The sequence below is a fragment of the Pristiophorus japonicus genome, chromosome 8 (assembly GCF_044704955.1).
Source record: "Pristiophorus japonicus isolate sPriJap1 chromosome 8, sPriJap1.hap1, whole genome shotgun sequence".
In the NCBI taxonomy this organism is placed as follows: domain Eukaryota; kingdom Metazoa; phylum Chordata; class Chondrichthyes; family Pristiophoridae; genus Pristiophorus; species Pristiophorus japonicus.
Window position 1 is genome coordinate 236551046 of NC_091984.1, and position 14703 is coordinate 236565748.

Consider the following 14703-nt stretch of genomic DNA (forward strand, 5'->3'; position numbering starts at 1 on the left):
GCGGTCCCAGCGGACTGGAAAACTGCAACTGTAACACCTCTATTTAAGAAAGGAGGGAGACAGAAAGCAGGAAACTATAGACCAGTTAACCTAACATCTGTCATTGGAAAATGCTGGTGTCCATCATTAAGGAAGTAGTAGCGAGACATTTAGAAAATCATTATGCATTCAAGCAGAGTCAGCAAGGTTTTATGAAAAGGAAATCATGTTTGACAAATCTGCTGGAGTTCTTTGAGGATGCAAAGAGCAGAGTGGATAAGGGGGAACCAGTGGATGTTGTCTATTTGTATTTCCAGAAGGCATTCGATAAGGTGCCACATAAAAGTTTACTGCACAAGATAAAAGCTCACGGGGTTGGGGGTAATATATTAGCATGGATAGAGGATTGGCTAACTAACAGAAAACAGAGAGTCGGAATAAATGGGTCATTTTCCGGTTGGAAAACTGTAACAAGTGGGGTGCCACAGGGATCAGTGCTGGGGCCTCAACTATTTAATAAGAACATAAGAAATAGAAGCAGGAGTAGGCCATACGGCCCCTTGAGCCTGCTCCGCCATTCAATAAGATCTTGGCTGATCTGATCATGGACTCAGCTCCACTTTCCCAACCCCTCCCCATAACCCCTTAGCACAATATCGTTTAAGAAACTGTCTATTTCTGTCTTAAATTTATTCAATGACCCAGCTACCACAGCTCTCTGAGGCAGCCAATTCCACAGATTAACAACCCTCAGAGAAGAAATTTCTCCTAATCTCAGTTTTAAATGGGCGGCCCCTTATTCTGAGATCATGCCCTCTAATTCTAGTTTCCCCCATCAGTGGAAACATCCTCTCTGCATCTACCTTGTCAAGCCCCCTCATAATCTTATACGTTTCGATAAGATCACCTCTCATTCTTCTGAATTCCAATGAGTAGAGGCCCAACCTACACAACCTTTCCTCATAAGTCAACCCCCTCATCCCCAGAGTGAACCTTCTCTGAACTGCCTCCAAAGCAAGTATATTCCTTTCGTAAATATGGAAACCAAAACTGCACGCAGTATTCCAGGTGTGGCCTCACCAATACCCTGTATAACTGTAGCAAGACTTCCCTGCTTTTATATTCCATCCCCTTTGCAATAAAAGCCAAGATTCCATTGGCCTTCCTGATCACTTGCTGAACCTGCATACTATCCTTTTGTGTTTCATGCACAAGTATCCCCAGGTCCCGCTGTACTGCAGTACTTTGCAATCTTTCTCCATTTAAATAATAACTTGCTCTTTGATTTTTTTCTGCCAAAGTGCATGACCTCACACTTTCCAACATTATACTGCATCTGCCAAATTTTCTCCCTCACTTAGCTTTCACAATCTATATTAATGATTTGGATGAAGGGACCGAGTGTAATGTAGCCAAATTTACTGATGATACAAAGATAGGTGGGAAAGCAAGTTGTGAGGAGGATGCAAATAATTGGCAAAGGGTTATAGACAGGCTAAGTGAGTGGGCAAAAATTTGGTAGATGGACTATAATGTGGCAAAATATGAGGTTATCCACTTTGGTCGGAAAAATAAAAAAATCAAATTATTATTTAAATTGGGAGCGATTACAAAATGCTGCGGTGCAGAAGGATCTGGGGGTCCTTGTGTATGAAACACCAAAAGGTGAGTATGCAGGTACAGCAAGAAACCAGGAAGGCAAATGGAATGTTGGCCTTTATTGCAAGGGGGATAGAGTATAAAAGCAGAGAAGTCCTGCTACAACTGTACAGGGTATTGGTGAGGCCACATCTGGAGTACTGTGTGCAGTTTTGGTCTCCTTAGTTAAGGAAGGATATCCTGATAATTTTTCTATGTTTCTTACATTGGAGGCTGTTCAGTGAAGTTTCGGGAGGTTGATTCCTGAAGGGGTTGTCATATGAAGAAAGGCTTAGTTGGTTGGACCTATACTCATTGGAGTTTAGAAGAATGAGAGTTGATCTTATTGAAACTTATAAGATTCTGAGGGGGCTCGACAAGGTAGATGCAGAGAGGATGTTTCTCCTCGTGGAGGGAATCTAGAACTAGGGGGCATCGTTTCAGAATAGGAGGTTGCCCATTTAAAACGGAGATGAGGAGGAATTTCTTCTCTCAAGAGGGTTGTAAATCTGTGGAATTCTCTGCCCCAGAGGGCTGTGGAGGCTGGGTCATTGAATATATTTAAGGCGGAGATAGACAGATTTTGGAATGATAAAGGAGTAAAGGGTTATGGGGAGCGGGCGGGGAAGTGCAGTTGAGGCCAAGATCGGATCAGCCATGATCTTATTAAATGACGGAGCAGGCTCGAGGGGCCAAATGGCCTCCTCCTGCTCCTATTTCTTACGTTCTTATGTACCCTCAGTACTGATCTTCCCACAGTGCAGCATTCCCTCAGTACTGCCCCTCTGACAGTGCAGCACTCCCTCAGCACTGCCCCTCTGACAGTGCGGCACACCCTCAGTACTGCCCCGCCGACAGTGCAGCACTCCCTCAGTACTGCCCCTCATACAGTGCAGCACTCCCTCAGCACTGCCCCTCTGACAGTGCGGCACTCCCTCAGTACTGCCCGTCCGACAGTGCAGCACTCCCTCAGTATTGCCCCTCCAACAGCTTGGCGCTCCCTCAGTATGCCCCTCTGACAGTGCAGCACTCCCTCAGTATGCCCCTCTGACAGTGCAGCACTTTCTCAGTGCTGACCCTCTGACAGTGCAGCACTCCATCAGTACCAAAAATGCGGTTTAGCTGTGACACTGCAGAGCGATCTGCCGGTCTCACGAAGCCGGCTCCATGGCGCTCTGATGGCAAAAACCGCGTAACCAAATATAATACAGGAATATTGGTCGACACTGCACTCGGGGCGTCAGCCTGGGCTTTGTGCTCACGTCTCTGGAGTGCGGAGTCAAACCCATAACCATCAGATTGTGAGGTGAGAGGGCTACCCACCGAGCCATGGCAACAATCTGGCACTGGCAAAGAATGGATACAGACCCAATTGCCTCCTCCTGTGCTGTAAGTGTCAGCCGTGGCTCAGTGGGCAGCACACTCGCCTCTGGGTCGGAACATTGTGGGTTCAAGTCCCACTCCAGGGACTTGAGCTCAAAAATCTAGGATGACACTTTCCAGTGCAGTACTGAGGGAGTGCTGCACTGTCGGAGGGGCAGTACTGAGTACTGAGAGAGTGCTGTATTGTTGGAGGGGCAGTACTGAGGGAATGCTGTATTGTTGGAGGGGCGGTACTGAGGGTGTGCTGCACTGTCAGAGGGGCAGTGCTGAGGGAGTGCTGCACTGTCAGAGGGGCAGTACTGAGGGAATGCTGCACTGTCGGAGGGGCAATACTGAAGGAGCGCTGCACTGTCAGAGGGGCAGTACTGAGGGAATGCTGCACTTTCGGAGGGGCAGTACTGAGGGAGCGCCGCATTGTCGGAGGTGCCTTTTTTCAGATGAGACGTTAAACCGAGGCCCCGTCTGCTCTCTCAGCTGGATGTAAAAGATCACATGGCACTATTTTGAAGAAGAGCAGGGGAGTTATCCCCGGTGTCCTGGGGCCTATATTTATCGCTCAACCAACATCACTAAAACAGATTATCTGGTCATTATCACATTGCTGTTTGTGGGAGCTTGCTGTGCACAAATTGGCTGCCGCGGTTCCCACATTACAACAGTGACTCCAAAAGTATATCATTGGCTGTAAACATAAGAAATAGGAGCGGGAGTAGGCCCTATAGCCCCTCAAGCCTGCTCCGCCATTCAATAAGATCATGACTGATCATCGACCTCAACTCCACTGTCCCGCCCAATCTCCAGAGCCCTCGATTCCCCCAGTCTCCAAAAATCTATCGATCTGCGCCTTGAATATATTCAGAGACTCAGAGCTTTAGGATGTCCTGAGATGGTGAAAGGCTGTCGAAATCCAAGTCTTATTTCTTTAAATGTCTGTGGTGTACCCATTTTGTTTTTAAAGGAGCATTCCTCTCTCCCCAACCCCCATAAAAGCAGATAGTTTATCTCATTACTTCTTCGGTCTGTAGTCGGGTATTGACCTGTCGAGCGAGATCCTGTCGCTCAGCTGGGCGTTGTAGCCATAGTCTTCATACTTGGTATCAAACTCATGGCTGTCGTCTCTCAGGGTGGCAGCGATCCCTCCTTGGCCCAGTCCTCCAGGTCCTTCCATCAGCCCGATGGGTTTCGCGAGACCTAGATAAGACACGAAACACAGGTCAGCCAACACTCAAAACAGAACCTTCTGGAACTGCACGGAGGATCAGTCAGAGAAAGGCGGGCTGGAGTCAAGGGTTCTAGTGATTTATGTCGGATATACGGCACAGAAACAGGCCATTCGGCCCAACCAGTCCATGCCGGCGTTTATGCTCCACTCGAGCCTCCTCCCGTCTTTCCTCATCAAAATCCATCAGCATAACCCTCTATTTCCTTCTCCCCCATACGCTTGTCTAGCCTCCCCTTAAATGCATCGATACTATTTGCCTCAACCCCTCCCTGTGGCAGCGAGTTCCACATTCTCACCGCTCTCTGGGTAAAGAAGTTTCTCCTGAATTCCCCATTGGATTTCTTGGTGACTGTCTGATATTGATGGCCTCTAGTTATGCTCTTCCCCACAAGTGGAAACATTCTCTCTGTATCCACTCGGTCAAAACCTTTCATCATTTTAAAGACCTCGATTAGATCACCCCTCAACCTTTTATTTTCAAGAGAAAAGAGACCCAGCCTGTTCATCCTTTCCTGATATGTATACCCTCGCATTTCTGGTATCTTTTGGGAGAAGTCTGGAAATGAAATGGTTAATGTAAGAATTTAAGAAATGGGAGTGGGGTAGACCCCTCGAGCCTGCTCCACCATTCAATGGGATCATGGCTGATCTTCTACCTCAACTCCACTTTCCTGCACTATCCCCATATCCCTTGATTCCCTTAATATCTAAAAATCTATCCCTTAATGCCATCTTTCGGATGAGACGTTAAACCAAGGCCCCGTCTGCTCTCTCAGGTGGATGCAAAAGATCCCAGGGCACTATTTGGAAGAAGAGCAGGGGAGTTATCCCCGGTGTCCTGGGGCCAATATTGATCCCTCCATCAACATAACAAAAAACAGATGATCTGGTGATTATCACATCGCTGTTTCTGGGAGCTTGCTGTGCGCAAATTAGCTGCTGCGTTTCTCACATTACAACAGGGACTACACTCCAAAAGTACTTCATTTACTGTAAAGCGCTCTGAGACATCCGGTGGTCATGACAGGCGCTATATAAATGCAAGTCTCTTTCTTTATTTCCCAGTGATTTGCGGCGTTTTTTGGGTGCAACGCTTTTTTTGGCGTAAGTTAAAAAATGAAGGTTTCCCCGAGGAATGTGCGCCAGCGTAACTCAGTTAGTTACGATTTTTTAGGTTTTTTTTTGCGTCAGGGGGCATAACCTGATGTCTGCACCAGTTTTTGTCAGTTATATAGGTTTGCCCCCCAAAAATGTCTCCGAAGTCGACGTATGTGACCACTCGCGAAAAACCTTCTGCTGAGTTAAGAGAAAGCAGCACACATTGAAAAACCGACGCAGAAAGACGCCATTGTTTCTCAGCAAAGTTTTGGAGGGAGTCAAGAACACTTAAATATGCATAATAAAAATAAACATGTTTTACCTTATAATGCAGTAAATGGAAGTGTGAAGGAATTCTGTAAGTTTTAATTTTTTTTCGACTGACACGCCATACCGAACGTCTCCTCACCGGGCTCGAGGGTCGGAGCGTCGGCCGGCAGAATCGGTCCCACGACCGGGCACAGGGGCTCGGGGCTCAGCTGTAAAAGAAGCCCGGGGGGGGGGGGGGGGGGGTGGGGGAGTGGTGGGGGGTTGCTGTGGAAGGCGATCGGAAGACATCAGAAGCCTGCACCACACATCAAATGTAGTGTCCAGGGGGTTGGGGGTGGGGGGGTTTCCCAACCACTGCGTCTGCTCAGACCTGGGTGCAGTCCGTACAGTCCTTGTGGGGAGAGAGAGAACAAGACACCTTTGTCCTGCCTGCCTGCCATTTTAAGCTTCTTGCAAAGCTACAATTTAATTATGGGGGGGCAATATTGACAATTTGCAAAGCTTCTGCATGATGGTGCTGTGGAGGAGAAGATTGATTAGACAGCATTGCATGATGAACCTCAGAGCACGTGGGATGATGGGCAGGAGGCCTTACCCACATCAGGTATATCGAGTCAGGCGTTCGTACCTGCACCTGAGTGATGCAGATTGTGTCAGAAGGCTGCGTTTCCGCAAATAAGTTGTAACTGAGATCTGTGAGTTGACAAAAGCAGACCTGCACCCCAGAAGCGTCAGGGGGACTGCTTTGTCAGTTGAAGTGAAGGTTACAGCTGCACTTTCATTCTATGCATCTGGATCATTCCAGGCAACAACTGGGGATGTGTGCGCCATTTCTCAACCTGCAACACATGTCTGCATTCGGCAGGTGATTGCTGCACTATATGCCCAGAGCAATGACAACATAAAAGTTTCCCATGACCGTCCAGACAATGCGTGACAGGGCTGTGGGATTCTCCAGGATTGCTGGCTTCCCAAAGGTACAGGGCTGCATTGATTGTACCCACATCGCCTTGCGAGCACCTTTGAAGGATTCTGAGATGTACAGGAACAGAAAAGGTTTCCACTCCGTGAAAGTGCAGCTCGTCTGTGATGACATGCATTGCATCATGTCAGTTGATGCGAGATACCTTGGGAGCACCCATGATGCGTTCATTCTACCCGAGAGCGCTGTATCTGTCATGTTTCAGCAGCAGCTAGAAGGGCAGAGCTGGCTACTGGGAGACAAAGGGTACGGCCTCGCCACCTGGCTCATGACGCCCCTACGCGTAACCCGGACACAAGCTGACCGTCAATACAACATGTCACACATTGAGACGCACAGCATCATAGAGAGGACCATTGGCATCTTGAAACAGCGTTTCCGATGCCTGGACCATTCCGGAGGCTACTTGCAATGCTCCCCTGAGATTGTCGGTCAGTTCACTGTGGTGCGCTGCATGCTGCATAACTTAGCCATCATGAGACAGCAGTAGCTGGTAGTAGAAGACCCACCTTAGGTGAGAGTGGCTGATGATGATGAGGAAGATGGAGATGACGAGGAGGAGGAAGATGAGGAAGCCATGCAACTACCTGAACCCAGAGCATGACGGCGGAGGAGGGCGGGCCGTCGAGCCCCTTTAACGATTGCTCGAGTCTTGTGCCAGCAACTCATTCGTGAACGTTTTGCTGCCTGAAGACTCAGCGGCAACTATTCCACAGGGACCATGTTTACTGATTGGACCGGTTCCGTAATGTTGTGATGTGTTAATGGAAGAAATAATGGAAATGATTCAGTTATATTTTAAAATATATTTTATTTAAAAGTTTTAACAAACATTACTTTAATAAAAATATTCTTGTAACAAACTTTAAAGTTTTCACTGAAGATCACTTACAAACACTAAGATCACTTAAAAACTTTAAGAGCACTTACTAACTTTTACTAACTTGTCAATTTACATAACTTACAAAAACTGTTAATTTGAGAACAGTTACAACAATAACAACAACAATAACAGCAGCAGGAAACAAAGGCTGCACCCATCTCTCCTCCACCTTATTCTAAGACCGCCCGCTGCGCTTGGTCTTGGTGACTCCACCCCTGCCCTCAGGCAGTGACACAGTGTTTCTCGGGTTGGTACCAAGGTTATTCTTTTGAACATCTCGGGCAATGCTCACATCTTGATGGGAGGCATGGGCAGGCGGTAATATGGAAGGCCCGGCTTGGTCTGGGGATTGGAGTGGGAGTTGATTCTGTCAATGGCCGACGGATCTGGGCGTGTTCCCTTATTGCAGCGGCTAACTCCGACATTCCCTCCCTCATGTTCACCGACAGTGTGTCAGCTAACTCCGACATTCCCTCCCTCATGTTCACCGACAGTGTGTCAGCGAACTCCAACATTCCCTCCCTCATGTTCACCGACAGTGTGTCAACTAACTCCAACATTCTCTCCCTCATGTTCACCGACAGTGTGTCAGCTAACTCCAACATTCCCTCCCTCATGTTCACCGACAGTGTGTCAGCTACCTGCGACATTCCCTCCCTCATGTTCACCGACAGTGTGTCAGCTACCTGCGACATTCCCTCCCTAATGAGCCCGGACAGTGTTCCTATTTCTCGCAAGAGTGTTGTTACTTCTCCCGACAGTCCTGATACCTCATCACCCACCCCACTGATGGTGTCCAGGAGTGATCGGGTAAGGTCAATGCTCTCTGCACTCATTGGCAACATCTGTTACATCCTGCACCTCAGGAGAGCGCTGTCGAGCTCTCCTTCCCCTCCTCATCCTGGGTGTGCCTCGCTGCATCCCACTGGGACCCGCTGCCAGGGACAGTGGGAAACCATGGAATGTCCCAACAACATTTGTACCACTCAGGAACTGGCTGGCACCTCAATGGGCGGCACCTGCAAAGTGAGTATAACAGTGGGGGCTTCATCCATCCTCTCCCTCACCCCCTCCCCTCCTTGCTCTTGGTCTGGAGGGTGGGATCGGAAGATGTTTTCCTCTTCAGGCTTGTCCTCGTCTGAATCTCCTTCTGCATCATCAGGATTGGCCTCAAGTTCTGCAAAATATAACAGAACAGATGAATGGTTAGCAGCAGAGGAGGGGGCAGGGTGGGTGGTATGAGTAGGCTCACACAGCGCAGGCAGCAGGCTGATTTGAAGGACCACGATGAATGATAGCACACTGCATCAACCGAAGTGTAGCTGAGGGAGACATCCCCATGAACTGAAGCACGGCTAGCCCGCACAGTACTTAACATTTAGCAAAGCCAGACTGTGGAATTTGCAGGACTTACCCTCTCCCTCGAGTGTGGGCCCAGCTTGTGCAATGGTGGTTATTTTTCTCCAGGCAGGACCCATCAAAGCAGCGACCCTGTCTTCCAAGGGTGTGAGTGGGTGAAGATTTGCCGGGCCTCCTCCTGTTCGAGTTCTTTCCTTTTTGTTGTGTGCCACCTTCCTCTGCAAAGATGAAAATATAACTTTTTAGAGAGGGTGTCTTTCTGCTGGGTGGGCCATATACAGATGGTCACATTTACAATTGCAATTCCATTGAAAAATTTAAATATTACTTACACTAGCCACTTGACCAAAATCCTGTCACTTCTTTTTGCACTGGCCTCCAGATCTCGGGGTGGGCCCCATTGCACAGTAATCTTCTGCAAGTTGGTTCCAGCGTTTCTTCATTTCTTTGGATGGAACTTTGAAGTGACCTCTGCTGGTGTCCAGCTCGTGCTATCTGGCCTCAATCACAGTAACTAGTGCCTCCACTTCATCCTGTAAGAAATTCTTGGCCCTTGCGCCATGTTGCATCTTGTATTGCAGCTCCGATTTTTCCAATGTTCTCACACAGCACTCAACATTCTCACACACACAACTGGCTCTTTAAAAATGGCCGACTGCAGGCCAGGAGCTGTACTGCGCATGCGTAGCTGAGGGAGTCATTCCCATGAACTGTCCTTTTATTTTCCGCGCATGCGCAGAAGGGGGGGGGAGGTGAGCATCATTTTTTTCGGTGCAGACATTAGACTCCACCCCCCCCCCCCGAGGCTACAGGACAGGCTGCGAGGGGCCAATTAAAAAAAATAGAGCGGGGAAACTTGGCACATCTACTTTTGGAGCAATTGTGGCCTAGAAAAACCAGTGTAACTCTGGCAATTCCCCCAAAAAACGGCTTTGGGCAAAATTGAACCCTTAAAATATGCTTGGATGTGCACTTGAAGTGCCGTAACCTACAGGGCTACGGACCAAGAGCTGGAAAGTGAGATTCGGCTGGATAGCTCTTTTTCAACCGCGCAGACACGATGGGCCGAATGGCCTCCTTCTATGAATATGGTCAACGACTGAGCATCCTCGAGGGCAGAGAGTTTCAAAGATTTACACACCTTTCAGCTGGGAGCAAAGCGTGTTTGTGTGATTGACAGGAGATGAAGAACCAGAGGCTAATTACTGAAACTACATTCTGCAAACCTTAGCACTGGGGAGGCTTTAAACTAGCTTGGCAGGGGGATGGGAACCTGAAAATAGATTCAGTAGGGAGGGAAGTAAAGCTGGAATTAAAAAGCAAAAATAAAAAAAGTGAGTTTGAAGGAGAGAGGAAACAAGCAGGAAAAAATAAGAGTAAAAAAACAAATTTAATGGCACTTTGTCTAAATGCACGTAGCAATAGATGAGTTGACGGCACAAATTGAGACAAGTGGGTATGATCTGATAGCCATTACAGAAACGTGGTTGCAAGGTGACCAGGACTGGGAATTAAATATTCAGGGGTATGTGACAATCCGGAAGGACAGACAGAAAGGAAAAGGAGGTGGGGTAGCTCTATTGATAAAGGATGGAATCACTGCAATAGTGAGAAATGATATTGGCTCAAATGATAAGGGTGTTGACAGTTTGGGTGGAGATAAGGAATAATAAGGGGAAAAAGTCACTGGTGGACGTAGTCTATAGGTCCCCTAACAGTAACAACTCTGTTGGTCGGAGCATAAACCAGGAAATAGTGGGGGCTTGTAAAAAGGGAACAGCAATAATCATGGGTGATTTTAACCTCCATATTGATTGGACAAATCAAATTGGTCAGGGTAGCCTTGAGGAGGAGTTCATAGAGTGCGTAAGAGACGGGTTCCTTGAGCAGTATGTAATGGAACCAACCAGGGAGCAAGCTATCTTAGATCTGGTACTGTGCAATGAGACAGGATTAATAAACAATCTCCGAGCAAAGGATCCCCTCGGAATGAGTGACCAAAGCATGATTGAATTTCAATTCAGATGGAGGGCGAGAAAGTTGGATCTCTAACCAGCATACTAAGCTTAAATAAAGGAGACTATGAAGGTATGAGGGCAGAGTTGGGTAAAGTGGACTGGGAAAATAGATTAAAGTGTAGGACAGTTGATGAATAGTGGTGTACATTTAAGGAGATGTTTCACAACTCTCAAGAAAAATATATTCCAGTAAGGAGGAATGGGTACAAGAGAAAAGAGAGCCATCCGTATCTAACTAAAGAAATAAAGGACGGTATCCAACTAAAATCAAGGGCATACAAAGTGGGAGGACAGAAGACTGGGAAGCTTTTAAAAGCCAGCAAAGAATGACAAAAAAAATGTTTACAAAAGGAAAGATAGACTATGAAAGTAAACTAGCACAAAATATAAAAACAGATAGCAAGAGTTTCTAAATAAGGAAAAGAGTGGCTAAAGTAAATGTTGGTCTCTTAGAGGACGAGACCGGGGAATTAGTAATGGGGAACATGGAGATGGCAGAAACTCTGAACAAATGTTTTGTATCAGTCTTTACGGTAGAGGACACTAACAACATTCCAACAGTGGATCGTCAAGGGGCTATGTGGGTGGGAGGGGGGGGGGGGGTGGAACTTAACACAATCACAATCACTAAGGAGATGGTACTCAGTAAGATGATGGGACTAAAGGCAGATAAATCCCCTGGACCTGATGGCTTGCATCCTAGGGTCTTAAGAGAAGTAGCGGCAGGGATTGTGGATGCATTGGTTGTAATTTACCAAAATTCCCTGGATTCTGGGGAGGTCCCAGCAGATTGGAAAACTGCAAATGTAACGCCCCTATTTAAAAAAGGAGGCAGACAAAAAGCAGGAAACTATAGATCAGTTAGCCTAACATCTGTGGTTGGGAAAATGCTGGAGTCCATTATTAAAGAAGCAGTAGCAGGACATTTGGAAAAGCAAAATTCGGTCAGGCAGAGTCAGCATGGATTTATGAAGTGGAAGTCTAGTTTGTCAAATTTGCTGGAATTCTTTGAGGATGTAACAAACAGGGTGGATAAAGGGGAACCAGTGGATGTGGTGTATTTGGACTTCCAGAAGGCATTTGACGAGGTGCCACATAAAAGGTTACTGCACAAGATAAAAGTTCATGGGGTTGGGGGTAATATATTAGCATGGATAGAGGATTGGCTAACTAACAGAAAACAGAGAGTTGGGATAAATGGTTCGTTCTCGGGTTGGAAACCAGTAACTAGTGGGTGCCGCAGGGATCAGTGCTGGAACCCCAACTATTTACAATCTATATTAACGACTTGGAAGAAGGGACTGAGTGTAACGTAGCCAAGTTTGCTGACGATACAAAGATGGGAGGAAAAGCAATGTGTGAGGAGGACACAAAAAATCTGCAAAAGGACATTGACAGGCTAAGTGAGTGGGCAAAAATTTGGCAGATGGAGTATAATGTTGGAAAGTGTGAGGTCATGCACTTTGGCAGAAAAAAATCAAAGAGCAAGTTATTATTTAAATGGAGAAAGATTGCAAAGTGCTGCAGTACAGCGGGACCTGGGGGTACTTGTGCATGAAACACAAAAGGATAGTATGCAGGTACAGCAGGTGATCAGGAAGGCCAATGGAATCTTGGCCTTTATTGCAAAGGGGATGGAGTATAAAAGCTGGGAAGTCTTGCTACAGTTATACAGGTATTGGTGAGGTCACACCTGGAATACTGCGTGCAGTTTTGGTTTTCATATTTACAAAAGAATCATCATCATCATAGGCAGTCCCTCGAAACGAGGATGACTTGTTTCCACACCAAAAAAGGATAAGTTCACAGGTTTTGAATGAAGGACCCGAACTACATCCTCAAGGGTGGAAGATGCCTGTGCGTGGATTTTATTAACGTGTGGTGGCCGTTGCACACCCACACCATTAGTGTCCGAACCTTCAGCAGTCAAGACCCCATGCTCTGGTATTCCGTCCCTAAACTTTCCACCTCTTTTAACAACCTCTTTAAAACTCACTTCTTTGACCAAGCATTTTGTCACTCCTAATATCTCCTTCTTTGGCTCATTGTTCATTTTTGCTTGATTACGTCACTGTGAAGCACCTTGGGATGTTTCTCTGTTAAATGCGCTATATAAATTTAAGTTACTGTTTCAATCAGTGCATTGTTTCTATTTTATTTTCTGAATAAGCAAGGTTCAAAATGGTATGCTAAAGCATTTGACATCATTTAAAAACATACATTGTGTTTTCCCAGGTTTATCATTCAGTTTAACTGTGTACAAAATGGATTATTTTATATTTAGTAGATAGGGTATACTTGCTTTGGAGGCAGTTCAGAGAAGGTTCACTCAGTTGATTCCAGAGATGAGGGGGTTGACTTATGAGGAAAGGTTGAGTAGGTTGGGCCTCTACTCATTGGAATTCAGAAGAATGAGAGGTGATCTTATCGAAACGTATAAGATTATGAGGGGGCTTGACAAGGTGGATGCAGAGAGGATGTTTCCACTGGTGGGGGAGACTAGAACTAAAGGGCATAGTCTTAGAATAAGGGGCCGCCCATTTAAAACAGAGATGAGGAGAAATTTCTTCTCTCAGAGGGTTGTAAATCTGTGGAATTCGCTGCCTCAGAGAGCTGTGGAAGCTGGGACATGGAATATACTTAAGACAGAAATAGACAATTTCTTAACCGATAAGGGGATAAGGGGTTATGGGGAGCGGGCGGGAAATGGAGCTGAGTCCATGATCAGATCAGCCATGATCTTATTAAATGGCGGAGCAGGCTCGAGAGGCCATATGGCCTACTCCTGCTCCTATTTCTTATGTTCTTAAATGCCCAATCTGCTTTATTACGTGACGCAGCATCCTAAAAACAGGCACCGAGGGAGCACACAATACAGGCACGTCAGCACGGGTATCTTTGTCTAAAATAAACATCTGCAAAACATTTTAAACATCATCGAAATATGTCACCTTGAACCTCACACAAACAGCAACTAATCTCCCTTTCCCCATTCACCGTCCTCCAGCTCCAGCGGCAGATTAATGCACCTTAACTCGACCAGAATGCAAACACCATTATGCCACCAGTCTGCAGGCACTGAAGACGCGAGCAATAATGAACAAAACACTGCACCTGTTCCATGAATCGTGGCACAGTTCGATTCACTGAGCCAGGCGGGATAAAAGCTGCAAAATAAGATGAAAATCGAAATGTTTATGTGCATGTACCGCGTGCATGTTGTGCCTGCATGTTGCATGTGCATGTTGTGTGTGCATGTTGTGTGTGCATGTTGAGTGTGCATGTTGCATGTGCATGTTGTGTGTGCATGTTGCGTGTGCATGCTGTGCCTGCATGTTGTGTGTGCATGTTGTGTGTGCATGTTGTGTGTGCATGTTGTGTGTGCATGTGGCACGTCCATGTTGTGTGTGCATGTTGTGTGTGCATGTGGTGTGTCCATGTTGTGTGTGCACGTTGTGTGTGCATGTTGCATGTGCATGTTGTGTGTGCATGTGGCGCGTCCATGTTGTGTGTGCATGTTGTCCGTGCATGTTGTCCGTGCATGTTGCGTGTGCATGTTGTGTCTGCATGTTGTCCGTGCATGTTCTCCGTGCATGTCGTCCGTGCATTTTGTCCGTGCATGTTGTCCGTGCATGTTGTCCGTGCATTTTGTCCGTGCATGTTGTCCGTGCATGTTCTCCGTGCATGTCGTCCGTGCATGTCGTCCGTGCATTTTGTCCGTGCATGTTGTCCGTGCATTTTGTCCGTGCATGTTGTCCGTGCATGTTGTCCGTGCATTTTGTCCGTGCATGTTGTCCGTGCATTTTGTCCGTGCATGTTGTCCGTGCATGTTGTCTGTGCATGCGCCAACACTAAGTGTCACCACTCTTGT

At 46.8% G+C, this 14703-nt stretch overlaps 1 protein-coding gene across 4 annotated transcripts in view; it reads right to left on the reverse strand.

Annotated features, from left to right (window-relative positions):
* Positions 1-14703, reverse strand: part of galnt9 (polypeptide N-acetylgalactosaminyltransferase 9) — a 443197-nt gene that overhangs the window by 299689 nt on the left and 128805 nt on the right. For 3 of the 4 annotated variants that reach the window (XM_070888122.1, XM_070888121.1, XM_070888119.1), the window contains exon 2: positions 4011-4191. In XM_070888122.1, the coding sequence (XP_070744223.1) occupies positions 4011-4168 (158 nt within the window). In that variant the 5' untranslated portion in view covers positions 4169-4191. The remainder of the gene's footprint in view (positions 1-4010; positions 4192-14703) is intronic. The other variant, XM_070888120.1, reaches the window with a different exon arrangement.